At 41.3% G+C, this 13,818-nt stretch overlaps 1 protein-coding gene across 14 annotated transcripts in view; it reads right to left on the reverse strand.

Annotated features, from left to right (window-relative positions):
• Window positions 1-13,818, reverse strand: part of RPGR (retinitis pigmentosa GTPase regulator) — a 126,647-nt gene that overhangs the window by 74,279 nt on the left and 38,550 nt on the right. For 12 of the 14 annotated variants that reach the window (XR_005225880.2, XR_006287902.1, XM_043538041.1 and 9 more), the window contains 4 exons: window positions 13,610-13,734; window positions 12,246-12,428; window positions 4,516-4,702; window positions 3,544-3,653 (listed from right to left, as the gene is read on the reverse strand). Coding sequence is in view for 12 of the 14 variants with exons in the window: in XM_043538041.1 (XP_043393976.1) it covers window positions 3,544-3,653; window positions 4,516-4,702; window positions 12,246-12,428; window positions 13,610-13,734 (605 nt within the window). In the remaining 2 variants the exon portion in view is untranslated. The remainder of the gene's footprint in view (window positions 1-3,543; window positions 3,654-4,515; window positions 4,703-12,245; window positions 12,429-13,609; window positions 13,735-13,818) is intronic. The other 2 variants (XM_043538039.1, XM_037902347.2) reach the window with 2 other exon arrangements.

The following is a 13,818-nucleotide window of genomic DNA, read 5'->3' on the forward strand; positions in this document are numbered from 1 at the left end:
ACCAGGCTGGAGCTGGATGCAATAAGGGGAGGGGCAGAATCCTTAAGAGGAAAAGGCGTGAAGAAATGCCAGGCAGCAAGACCTGGGTTTTGCAAAAGAACTGTTGAGCCCAACAAGGATGTGAAGAAACTGTCGAGTCAGGGAAAGACGTGTTTTCATTTAAGACGAAAGCTGCAATTTCAACTGTGATGTTTTACAAATTAACCCGCACATTTATTTGATTTCCAAGAGTCACAATGCAGTTTTGAGAACACCACACTGGGAAACTGAGGCAGTGTCAGGGTCCAAAACAGCTACAGCATGGTATCATGAAATATGTGAACATCTTAATACCACTACGCACACAGACTGAGGAAAGAGACTGCAAAATTACCATTTTTAGCAAACAGTTCAATTCAGCTTTTAATGAACCAACAGTTCGCCATTCTGTAACCAACTATAAGTATACTTTGAAGCCACCCTCCATGCATCACAGATGTCTCACCACTAGTGTAGTGCCTTTTTTACTTAAATATGAAAATGGGGGGATCCTCATTTTCTCCCATGGTCACAATCAATTCTCTTTTAGAAAGGAAATCTGTCACCGCTGCAACAAGATCAATCTCCAATTGAATGGCAGTAACTAACACCTAATCCCATGATCAGAACCATGTACAGAACTGCTGATTTTCCCCTGAACCAACAACATTTTAGTTTCTAAGAGAGCTTTTTAAAAATATAAATACCCACATATCCTTTCTACTAACACCATCAAAAAAACACCACCAAGGCTTTTCATGCCTTTGGGGCCCACAAAAAACAGTCACTGCTGCCATTTAGAATTGGAGTAGCTGGTGCTGTAAACAGATAATTTAGCACCAGGAAGAATAATCGTTTCTATTTCCATCTTGATACATTTTCCTGAAACAGATATCTTTTCAAAACGCTATTTAAAAATATATTTTTACTACTTCTATATCAGTCTCTTAACAGAAAGGTATTTCTGAATTTGTTCACAACCCAGTATACAAAAAAAAAAAAAAAAAAAAAGTGAAAATATGCCTGGCATACAGACAGTACATGATGAATGCAAGATAGTTTAAAGAGATTTCTTCATGTGTCAGTAAATTCTTCAAGACCTATTTTAATTTGTATATTTGGCAATTTTTACACCAAATATGTATGGAGTATTTTCACCATTCTTTTACAAATATGGTATATTTAAAAAAAAAGTAAACCTCTCTCTCCTATTCCATTGCTACTATATCTAATTTGCTTTACAGAAGAAATTCCCAAAATATTATCTGTGGAGCACTATTGGGGGAAAAATTATTTTATTTTTTAAATATTTTTTCTTTTTTAGTATGTAAATGACTAGACTTTTTTAAAAATTTTAAATGATTAAATTAGCAAGGAACTCTGGCCAAACTAATAATGGCTCCTGCAAAGCACTGCATCAACCAAAGCACATTTAGGAACATAGATACAGTATGTTCACTATGGCACCAATTCAGCCCAGCACTTAAACATATGCTTAAGTCCCCTGAAGTAAAAAAACTACACTATTGCCTCTCCATAATGCTGATCTGGATTCACCAATTCCTAAACAATGGATGGGGCTGGGACATGCTCTAGCGTGCCTGGATAGGATAGGCAAAGATATGTAGGTGCTACATTAAAAATTATTTTAAAACCCCCACAAAACTATTATGGCAACATGTTTTAGGGTTGTGAAATACTCAAATGCTCCATATTTGGGATCCTTTCTTTAATCTCCTCCACCTGTATCAAAAAAGCTGTGCCAGGAGCATATTAAAAAAAAAAAAAAAAGGTAGAATCCTCTGTCTTCCCTCTGCATAGTAATGTTGTCACATGACAAATTATAACAAGCTGTAGCCTTGAACAATGGCAGCATGAAACACTCACTGTGTGATGAGAATTAGTGGTACACAAAATATTTTATACCAATACCACTTGAACAAACTTTTTGTAATAAAAAAAAATCCAAATATTTTCAATGATGAAATGAGAGGTCAGCACATTTCAAGCATCTCTATAGCAGTCCTCAGGATTAAGGGACCTCATGTGAAAAACCAAGACTGTCCTGGTAAAACAGGGATGGCTAGGTGTCTTGATCAGGTGCGGGTGTTTGAACAAAAAGAATGACGGGCTGACTATAAAACAGTTTCTTCCTGTCATCAGGGACACAAAATTTTTCATATATATGCAAAAGCAACAGCCTGATGAGTGCTGTAATGGGGTGCCTACCCCACACAGGCATAGAAGGGGTTAACCAGGCCCTGCCACAGATGAAACAATGGAGGTGTCTTCCGAGTGGCCCAGAGAGGCTGCATGAAGCACAGCCAATCAGGGAGGAGTTGCTGGGAGCAACCAATCCAGGCCTGGCAGGCTTAGATAAAAAAAGAGCTGCAGGACAGAATAGGGGCAGTTGCTGCTGGGAGCCCAGGGAGTAAGGACTGCATCCCTGGAAGGCTGAGAGAACTGTAAGCACCTTGGACAGAGCAGTGGCTGGCTACTGGGACTGAGCAGTTGAGTGCCCTGAGGAGAGGGTGAAGGAAGTGCTGGAACCACGGGGAAGTTGACCAGGGAAATAGAGCAACATTGACAGAGGTTACAGTGGAGCAGCAGGAAGCTGCTATTTATCGGATTCCTGGATTGGGGCCTGGAGTAGTGAGCAGGCTCCTGTCCCCCTCACTTGCCACTGGGGAAGTGGCTGGACTGTTGGACAGAGATACCCAACCTGCAACACCTCCCCCACACCAGAAGGGGGAAACCCAGATGGTGACATGGATGGAGGGCTGAGTTGCAAAGAGGACGCTGCAGTTCTGGAAGCGAAGAGAGGAGCCGTATGTGGGAGCAGAGACAGATTGCCAGTGTGCAGGCCTGGGTGGGGACGTGGGTGTTGGCCTTGAGCTAATCCCCAGCACAACTGGGAGGAGGCGGCAATCTGGCTATGAGGGCCGCACCCCGTGACAGGCTTCGATGATGAATCAATTAGGAAAAAGAAAAAGCGAGAGGTTCACATATAGACACCAGTGAGTATGGTTATCACTACCAACATTCAGCCTTTGCAACTAAGATGGCTAGTACATTTTAGCAGGGCTCTGTGCAGTTCTTGCTTAGATGAGAATAAAGTTCATGCTACCATTTTATTTTTTGTTTTTATATATTTCTTCTCTCTCTTTCTTGAATGAATGGCATCTGGTTTAAACACAATTATAATTTGGATGTAAATTTTTAATATTCAAGGAACAAATGCCAATTGTCCATCCTGGGAGACATGAAAGGTCCTATTCTCTGAGGAGGAAAACAAAGAGGTGGAGTCCACTAACTCAAACATGCCAAGGACATAAAGGGATTGTGGTCCTTGTAGTAACAGATGCCCCAGACTGGGGTCTGTGCTGGCATAAAGGGAACCCCTAGAACTTGGAGGTACCAAGGTGTGGTGACTACTTTTATTACAGCCATATCACAAACAATTTTACTGCTATGTTCTCCCTCAAAATGATTGCTAAGCCACAATTTTAGTAGTAGGTATTTTACCATATTTAGAACATCAGTTGTGTTTCCAAGGCTTCTGTCATCACTTTCCTTATCTGAATCTTCCTCTGTGGTACTTTCTTCAGGTTTATCTTTTTCCTGCTTCCGATCCTCTTAAAAATAAAACAAGAAAATAAAAAATATAAACAATAAGTACAATAAATTGGAGCAGGTGATATATAGCAAGCCAAACATCACCCTTAAGTGGTAGGGAAGTATTATTATCCTTATACAGATGGTGCCTTAGCTCCCAGACATGCCGCAACCCCTAACCCCAGATGGTAGCTCCTCCACATGAGTTTACGTTAAGACTAGGATGAAGTCTAGCAGACCAATGCATTCCAGGGCGTTGCAGGTCTCAGCTTGTATTTGCAGATTTTCAATGCAAAAGAGGCATCTGAAGCAAAGTTCCTTTTGGGTGAGCCTTTTAGTAATATTGTTCTTCCAAGGAAGAAAGAGTCTTGTGATTAAGGTACAGAATTGGGAAAGACCCAGGTTCTCTTCCTAGTTCTGCCACAGACACATGTAATGTCTTGGACAAGTCACTTAATCACTCCGTGCTGCGGTTTCCTTATTTATAAAATGAGGGTAACAATTACCTACTTTACAGGGCTGTTGTGAGGCCAGACTCATGCATGTTTGAGGTCTTTAGCTAGCAGGAACTATACATAAACAATAGCAGTTGTTTTTTCTTTCAATTAGCCCCCCCATGAAATCCTTAAACACCTTTTCCACAAAAGGGCTGGGGAGGCTGGGGAGGAACAGATTCCCCAGCCTAGCATAGGCACTACTTCCCAGCCCTTGTTTTTGTGCTCTCTGAGTCTGACCAGCCAACACTGGGTTGAGACACAGGTGTAGTGCTCAGTCGCAAGTTGTGAAGATCCCTTCTTCAAATGAGTGCTTCTCTCACAAAAGTACAAACAGTATATATGTAGCACTTGGAAGACAACAACGAACAGAAACATCATGTTTTACCTGTTTCGCAGTCCACAGTTGATTCAATGGCTTTATTTGTATTCGCTTCCGTTACATCAGGATGGTTTGTTGTGGGTAAACTGAGTGGGACAGTGTTGCTGGCAGCACATAAAGAAGGTTTTAGGGAGCCTTCTCCCAATGGAGGTAACGTTCGCACCATTCGACAAAACTGTTCTGGAGATTTTTCCTTAAAAAAAAATATTTGAGAAAATGTTGAGAACATTCTGAGGCTGATAAGAGAATATCACCTTCTCATACTTTAATTACAGTATTTGCCTAGCAAATACTGTAATTAAGTATGATAAAAGCTGTTTGCACATGTCAATTATTTACAGTCCTAAAAAAATGGACAGGTATATTAAGCTGATGCTTTCCACATAATAGTCAAATAATTGTGCAATATCTTAAAATAAGCAACCATAAAAAAAGCTTCCATTATGATTTTAAAAGAATGAGAGTTTATTTAATCCACAAATTAAGTACATAGAATATTTTCCCTTTATTTTGTATTTATCTACATTCTGTAGAATGGAAACTGGATTTCAAAATTCAAAGCTATCAAAAGGCCACAATCTCCTTCAAGGGATATATCTTTTTAATATTAAACTAAAGGTAATTTGAACAGGTCAAAATTCAAAGGTTCGCACATTTCTACACTCTTTCAAATGTAAGAATCTGTAGAAATATTATAGTATGTTTCATTACATTATACATAATAAAAGCATCAGAGCTTAGCATAAACAAAGCTTGGAAGCTAGTTTCTGAAGAAAAATGGGCTTGTGTGATTTCCTGTTTCTTCATGATGTATAAAGAAGGCCGGAGAAGTTTCTCCTCCCCAATGCTAACCTCATCCCCTTTTTCTTTTCCTGTTTTTTATATTATAAATTCAAGTGTTCTCTACACTGTTTTTTTTCCCCCTGTAAGACACTACGGACAACTGGAGAACTGGTGGTTTTATGACACCACAGATATCAAGGAAGCAAAACCTTATTACTTAAGAGGAAGAGATTTTTATTCAGGTTAAGAAAACAAAAACCAAACACCTATTTAACTCACACATTAGATAAACAGCCAAGAAATCGCCTAATTTACTGCTCAGGGGCCTCCAAAGGAAGCCTCTGGGAAAACAGGGAAGGTGAGATTCGACATTCCTGATATCTCTAAAGAGAGGAACAAAAAGCAGCAGGCTCTTAGGCATTGTTAAATTTCAGGCCTCTACAGATCATAAAAAAGCAAAACAGGGCAATTACCCATTTTTCCCGAATCATCAAATAAGAGGAGGTTACTCACCTTATGCAGTAACTGAAGTTCTTCCAGATGCGTGTCCCTGTGGGTGCTCTACGTCAGGTGTGCCTATGCCCTGCACCTTTGACTGGAGATTTTGATGGTAATGCCCGTTCAGCCCGCACATGCGTCCTACACATCCTTCTGCCCCACACTCAAGTTATATGGGGCTGCACAAGTGAATCACCCTCAGTTCCTTCTCCACCATAAAGTCCCACCAGGGAGACTCCAAAGCAGAAAGGAAGGAGGGCAGGTAGTGGAGCACTTACAGAAACACACGTCTCAAAGAACTCCAGTTACTGCACAGGGTGAATAACCTCTCCTCCTTCAATTAGTGTCCCTGTGAGTGCTCCACTTCAGGTGACTCCCAAGCAGCACCCCCTAAGGAGGCAGGAGGTTAAGAGCAGAGGAAAGAACTGCATTGCCTACTGCAGCATCTGATCTTGCAGCAGGAATGAAGGCATAATGGTTAGAAAAAGTATGAACAGAGGACTATGTTGATGCTCTACAGATCTCTGCAACTGGTATAACTTTAAGTAAGGCTACGGATTTTATATAGTGCTCTTATGGAATGTGCTATCATTCCTGAAGGAGACTGAACCTGAGTTTGGTTGTAACAGACCTTAATACAGCTGGAGATCCATTCTGATAACCTTCTGTTTCAAAATTACCAATCCCCTGTTTCTGTCTGCAATGGATACAAGCAATCTAGATCTAAACAGCCTGGTCCTATCTAGATAAAAGGCTAATACCCTCCTAACATTTAGGATATAGAATATAGCTTCCTGACGTCAATGTGGTTTGGCAGGGGAGTGGGGGGAAAGAGGAGATAAATAGTTTAATATGAAATTCTGATGACACCTTAGGTAAAAATCTTGAAAGGGGCTGCAGGACACTTTGTCTCTGGTGAATACCATAAATGGGGAGTCTGCCATTAAATCCCTCCATTCTCCAACCCTGAAGGCAGACATGATGGCCACCAGGAAAGCTGTCTTAACTGATAAATTTAATAAAGAACACACAGCTAGTGGCTCAAAAGGATGTTTCATGAGGCAATTAAGAACTAGGTTCAGGTCCCAGCTGGAAATAATATCTCTGATTTGAGGGGAGAGATCCAATAGACTTCTTAGGAATCTTGCCATGATTGGGTGAGTGAAGACTGGTAAAAAAAACCCTATGGATAAAGTGAAAAGCTGTTATTGAAGCTAAGTGGACCCTAATGGAATTCACAGAAAATCCTGATGTTTTCAATTCCAACAGGTAATCAAAATACCATGGGAAGAGAAGAGTGAGTCCGTGAGATCTGAATGTTACACCAAAGATGATATTTTCATTTCAGGAGGTAAGTATTTCCTGTAGATTTTTTCTACTATCTAATACAGTGCTCTTCACTATTTTTGAAGTGGGAGCCACTTTAGCAAAAAACCTTCAATGTAAGAGCCACATCAACTACTAAATTAACACACTGCTCACTGACCTTAATAATGTAATGTTACAGAGCCACTCGTAACTAAAACAAAGTCTACTTGTACAATAAAACAATACTCCTTTTATAAAAATAATAACCAGAAAAATATATGGAATTAAAAAGGCACCTATGCGAGTAAACTTTTTGAGAGCAGAATAATGCAAAACTTACTTTAAAAACTGGATGAGCAAAAGTGTGCCTGTTCCTCCTTGACTTTGTTCATGCAGTATTTGTAATCTGTCATCGCAATCCTAGTAAGGCTGTCCAAATGTTCATTGGACCATATGTTCCTCTGTTTTCTTTTCACCCCACTGGCTGGGGGTGAGGGCTCTAGAGTGGAGCTGCGGATGAGGGGTTTGAGATGTGGGAGGGGGCTGCAGCCAGGGATGAGGGATTTAGGGTGCAGGAGGGGGCTCAGGGCTGGGGCCTCTCTCTCCCTGCCAGCAGGCAGCATGGAGCTTCAGGGGAAGGGATCCTCTCTCCCCCCTGCCAGCAGGCAGCATGGAACTCCTGGGGAAGGGCCCCTCTCACCCGTGCAGCAGCATGGAGCTCTGGGGCTGGGGGGAGAGCCCCACAGCAGCCCTGCAAGCCACAACTTGCTCCCTCCGCAATTCCTGCCCACACCTTACCTCTCTCCTCTCCAGGTCCCTGCTGCATGGCCCTTTAGAGCTGCTGCATGGCTATTTATAGCCTGCTGTGCGGCCGCACAGCTTAGAGGGAACTTAGTGAGCCGCACTTAGGGTCAATGGGAGCCACCACTGGCTCGCAGGCCCTGCAATGAAGAAAACTGATCTAATAAAACATGTTGGACTTCTGATGAACAGGATATCTCTACTTCAGAGAACCTTTGAGGAACCATACTTGAAGCCTCAGAATCTGCAGGTTGGGGTCAAGTGTTTAACCAGCATCCTGAGTCAGCAGACGAGAAATGACTGGAAGATGCTATGGAGAACAAGAATTGTGTCTATTTAGACAGGGATCCCAAACTTGTCTCAGTCACACTGGTGCAAGCACTATCAACCTGGCCTGATCTTGTTGAGAATGGATAAGCATAGAGAAGACCCCTTGTCCATGAAACGAAAAAAGTGTCTCCTATGGGCTAGGGACCGAGACCCCTCTGGAGCAATACTTGATGCATTTTGCATTGGCTGCTGTTGCAAACAGATCAACCTCTGGGAACCCTCAAGCTATGAATACTGTGTCAAGGACTCAAGAGTCCAGTTACCAATGGTAATTTAGGAAGAAATCTTTGCTGAGGTCATCTGCCATGGTATTCTGATTATCAGGGAGGAAAGAAACTGCAATGGCTATCTGGTTGGCTATGCACCAATGCCAGAGTTTTGATCACTTCAGCACAGAGATGGGGCATGTGATCCTCCCTGACGATTGATATAGTATGTGTATTCCACATTGCCTGTCATTATCTTTTTGACCACTCTAAATTCCAGACAATTGATGAGGAGGAGGAGCTGCTCTTGTAGTGACAATTTGTCCTGTATCTTCTGAGGTCCCAGATGTATCCCGCTACCTAACACTGAAGCATCTGGCATTATCATTATGGTAGGAGGATGCTAAAAGAACGCAACACCTGTACAGGTTTTGGTCAGGTCCTTCAATCAGTTGAGTGACCACAGAACCCACTGGGGAACAGACACTAACCTGCCTAGAATGTGCTTGCTTGATTTGTAAACCATTCAAAGCCATCCAGGGAGACCTCGGAAATTTAATCTGGCACGTTGCACAACAAAGACACAAGCTGACGTGTGCCCCAGCAGTCGATGACAATCTCTTACTGTTACTTGAGGACTGCCATGAATCCTTGAGATAAGACTCAGCACGAGATAGCTGCTGGAAGAGACGCATGTTCTGCCTGTCACTGCATCCAGGCAAGCTCCTATGATGTCTAGATACTGTACTGGAGTCAAAACAGACTTTGAGGCTGAGTTGAAGGCCCAGGCTGTGGAACAGAGAACACGTCATCTTTACAGCCACCAACACTTCCTGATAAGATCTGCCCCAATCAACAAATCATTCAGATACGGGGAAATGACCCAGAAGACGTAGGTGGGTGGCAACTACCACCAGAATCTTTGAGAATAACCTGGAGCAGAAGATAGGGAAAGGGAGCATGTGATATTAGTAAGTGTTTGTTGTTGATCAGAAAATGAAGAAACCTCTTATGTGAAAGGTGAATAGCAACATGAAAATGTGTCTTGTAGGTCAAGAGTCACAAATCTTGGTTTCCTGGCCAGGGGCTCAGATGATCTATGGTAAGTTGAATTGAGGGCTGGGCATGATCTTTGTGCGCTCTGAGACCTACTAAATCGCCTCTTATTTACAGACATATAAATCAGGATCTCAGCATGGCTTTCAAGTCCTTTAAAATGTGGAAAGATGTACCCATTGAGTCTGCAAAGAGCTTGTGAATATCAAAGGGAAGGTCCTCAATGGTACTCTGGACCTCTCCTGGGAAGCCTTACAGCGCAGCCCAAGACATTTTTCTCAGACTGTGCTGGAGTATCTGAAGCATCCAAGGAGACCTGGAGCAATGTCTTTGCTAGGAGCTAACCCTCTTGAATAATGACCTTAAATTGGTCACAATGTTTCTCTGGCAGATGATCAATAAAGGAATTAAATTTGTTGCAATTCAAATAGGCATACTTCACCATGAGCACCTGATGGTTTACTATTCTAAAGTGAAGTGTGGCTGAAGATTTATGGCCAAAAAGATAGCACTTCTTGTGGTCCTCGCTGTACGGGGTGGACTTTGAGCTATATTGTTTGCCCCATTCATTAACAGACTTCACTATGAGAGAATCTGGCACTAGGTGAGAAAATAGAAATTATGATTTCCTGGAAGAGACGTAATACTTTTTATCCACCTTCTTGCGGATAAGCAATGCAGTAGCTGGGGTTTGCCAAATGGTCTTAGCAGGTTCCATAAGAGCTTTGTTGACCGGAATGGCAATCCTCAAGAATTTTGACATAGGTAAAATATGTAGGAGTTTATGGTGTGACTCCTGAACTGTGTGTCATCAATTTCATCAGTTCCTGTAACTACCTGAAGTCATCTGCCAGAGAAGATAGTGGAGGCAACACAACCTCTTCAGACGAGGAGGAGGAAATATTTGTAAGAGATGTTACCTCCTTGTCTGCCCTTGAGTCCAACTCCACAAAGGTTTCCTCCTCTGGCATTTATGGTGCCACAAGTGGTTGGGGAATGTACTCTTCTTTGCTCCCTTTGGTGGTGTGATAACTTCATCACATATTGTTGACAGAATGCCCACAGCTCCCAACAAGGCCACTGGAGGGGGGGCATATGGGATAGGTGGAGGCAACCATCTCTCTTCTTGCCACATGGGTGTCCTTTGAGGTCTATCCTCCTCCAATACCTCAGTGTAGGAGAGGCAGCAATGTGTTCTAGAGTAGACAGGGGAAGCCTGTACTGAGATTTGAGAGTCCTAGGACTCCTTTTCAACATATCCAAGTGGGGAGGAGGGAAAATAACTGTTCTGCTTGTGTTGTAAACGAGGGTGAGTATGATATTCTAGATGATGGGGGTTAGTGACCAAGTAAATCTTGAGGAGGGTAACCCCCAGTACCAGTTAGCAGAGGAGTGTCTGACTCTGAAGATACTAGATGATCCTTAGAGTATCTAAATTCTTGCGGTACTAATGGCATCAACAACAGGCCCAAGCAAGAACCTGTGGAGGACAGCTTCAGTACTGATGTAGCTGGCACCAAGTGCTTGGCATGGGAATGAGTAGACTCCAATTACACCAGTCAAGCAGTCTTCAGTACCACAGACTTCTAAGTGGCTGGCACCAACTGATGTTCAGGGATGAGACTAGAATTCTTCTTAGAAGAGTGTCTATAGCTCTGGGTATGATACCTGAGTTCGGTAAGGAGTTTGTCTTTGAGGACTGACTCCTTGAAGCTGTCTTCCCTGTCTTTGCAGTACCGGAATCACTTGGACCCTGCATGATACTGCTCTGGGGACCTGAGGTCTTTGTAGCCTTCTTGTGCACCAGTGACTGAGACTTTCTCAGAGATTTACTCTTTATTTCTTTCTGAATAGAGGCTGATGTCAAGGCTACCTTTGCTGAGGTCTTTGGTGCCATAGATGCAATCAGTGCCATGATATTGCCTCCATCTCTGTCGACCTCCAGTGACCAGGATATTGATATGGATGAGGCACAAGCTGTTCTGGGAGATCTGTATACAGGGTGGTCTTCCGCCTCTGGATCTGAAGCCAGTTTTAAGGCTTGCTCCATCATCAGGAGTTTAAACTTGATCTCCCTATTTTTTCAGGATCTATCGTTGAAGGAAGTGCAGATTATGTACTTACTGGGAAGACGAGTATCTCATAAACAATGGAGGCACTGAGAATGCCTGACTGGGACAGCCTCGCAGCAATAGAGGCACCTTTTAAATCCCGGGGAACCTGGATTACCCAAGCAAAATAACAAAAAATGACCCCTAAATAGGGAAATCTTTCCCATCAATATTTTTTTAAGAGAAAGGAAAAGAAAAAAGGGAACAACTGTTCCAACAACTACAAACACTATAAAATAATTAACTACATACTAATTAACTAGCTGCTAAATAATAAAGAGAACAGGCATACAGAAGCCACTGTCTCAGGCTGAAGGCAGCTGAGAAGGAACTGAGGGCAGTTTGTCTGCACAGCCCCATCCAGCCTTGCTGCAAGGCACAAGGATGTATGGAGCACATGCTTGGGCTGAATGGGCACTGTTACTAAAATCTCCAATTAAAGGTGCAGGCACACCTGAAGTGGAGCCCTCACAGGAACATTACTCAAAGAAGAACCTTGAAATACAAACATTTATTTCAAAGAGGGATATTTATCTGGTGAGTGTAAGTTATAATTTAAATTTTTTTTTAAAAAAAAGTCTTTTTTCCTGTAAAAAATCATGAAAACTTAATAAATGTCAGAAATAGTTAGCTCTGAATTTACCCTCTCTCTCCGCCGCATTCGAGCCGATAACGTTCTCTGCAAGGTGTTAGTTACTAATGAATCACCACCCAGTTTAGAGATAGTAGCAGCCAAACAGTTTTCACGTAAATCTTCGTGTATTTCTTCAGACCCTTTAGGCCTTGGAGTGGCAAAAACTAGCATATGACAGCCACCGCAAGCAACCTACAGCGTAAACACAAAAGGATCTCATCGACTTGCATTCATCTTCTGGACCAACGACTAAGAAACAGGTTAGAAGATCCAAATGTTTTGCTCCACACTAAGTTACAGATTTCAGTGTGATAAAGTACAAACTGTAATCACTGATGTTTAAAATATATAATGGATTGAAACTTTTTAAATACAATATATTGTAAAACCGAATAAAACTAGCCAACTCTCTAGAAGCAAGCAACAAATTCTGCATCAATTTTCAAAGGAGTTTAGTAAATCATTCTGAAGTTAGCCAATATGACATATACACAATGTTACCATCTCTTGAAAACTACCACAAGTCTCATAATATTTGATGTTTTATTTAGAGCCCTAGCCAATCTGGGAGACAAAGTTATTACATGAGAATCTCAACCTTCTTTTTTTAAAAAAGTTTCTAGCCCACATAGCTGTAGAGAAAAGCTTGAAAACATGACCCAAGTGGCATGTTGATGGCCCAAAAAACAGAAGCAAATAAAAAGAACTCAAAATGGTTTTGGTTTTGTTTGTTTGTTTAATTGATCTTTTGGGGCCTGACTCAATTTCTGAATGTTTGGAGCTAGCATTACAGCAATTTTCCTCAATACCAGCAGAAAGACTAAAACAATAACCTAAAAGAGCAATATTGCCTCTCTTTTCTCATCATGTTTGGAGTAAAAAACTAATACATTTTCATTTGATTAAACTTTTGTAAATAACCTACATTATAAATAATCTGTGATATTAAAGTGATATATACCAGGTGGTTTAGGTCCACACACTGGGTAGAAGGCTATTCCTAAAACTAAAACTACCAAAATGTTTAAAAAAAAAATTTGTCTGAAATTTATGGATTCCTTTGAAGTGTTTGCAAACTAAACATTGCAATGTTGTGAAAGCGCATAACAATCTGAAAGAAAAACTGACTAGTCTATTTTTATGGTCCAAACCGATCACAGAGCAAGAAGTGAAGCAGCAGAATGAGAAGTGGTAAATAAAACAAAACATTTTAACATTCTTTCAGTATTAATCTACAGTATTAATAAAATACTATAAGGAAATAATATAAATATGATTTTAAACTGTCAGATTTCCTTTAATAAGATATGAAATGATTTTATAAAGTATAAGCATTTCAATGCTTGAGAAAAAAGAACAAAGCAAAGCCTTACCAAACAGACTGTAAACTTCAAGAAATTAGAACATAAGGTGGGTATGAATTGATTAGTAAAATTCTCTTCTCCAAGTCCTAATTTGCCGTGTCGTCCATCTCCAAAAGTAAACATAAGGCCGTTGTCTACATGGAAAAAGAAACATGTTACTAATGTAGAAGGTGCATTAAAAGCACATGACAAAACTGTTATAAGAGTAGAATTAAATA

The sequence above is a fragment of the Chelonia mydas genome, chromosome 1, assembly GCF_015237465.2.
Source record: "Chelonia mydas isolate rCheMyd1 chromosome 1, rCheMyd1.pri.v2, whole genome shotgun sequence".
NCBI classification, from domain to species: domain Eukaryota; kingdom Metazoa; phylum Chordata; order Testudines; family Cheloniidae; genus Chelonia; species Chelonia mydas.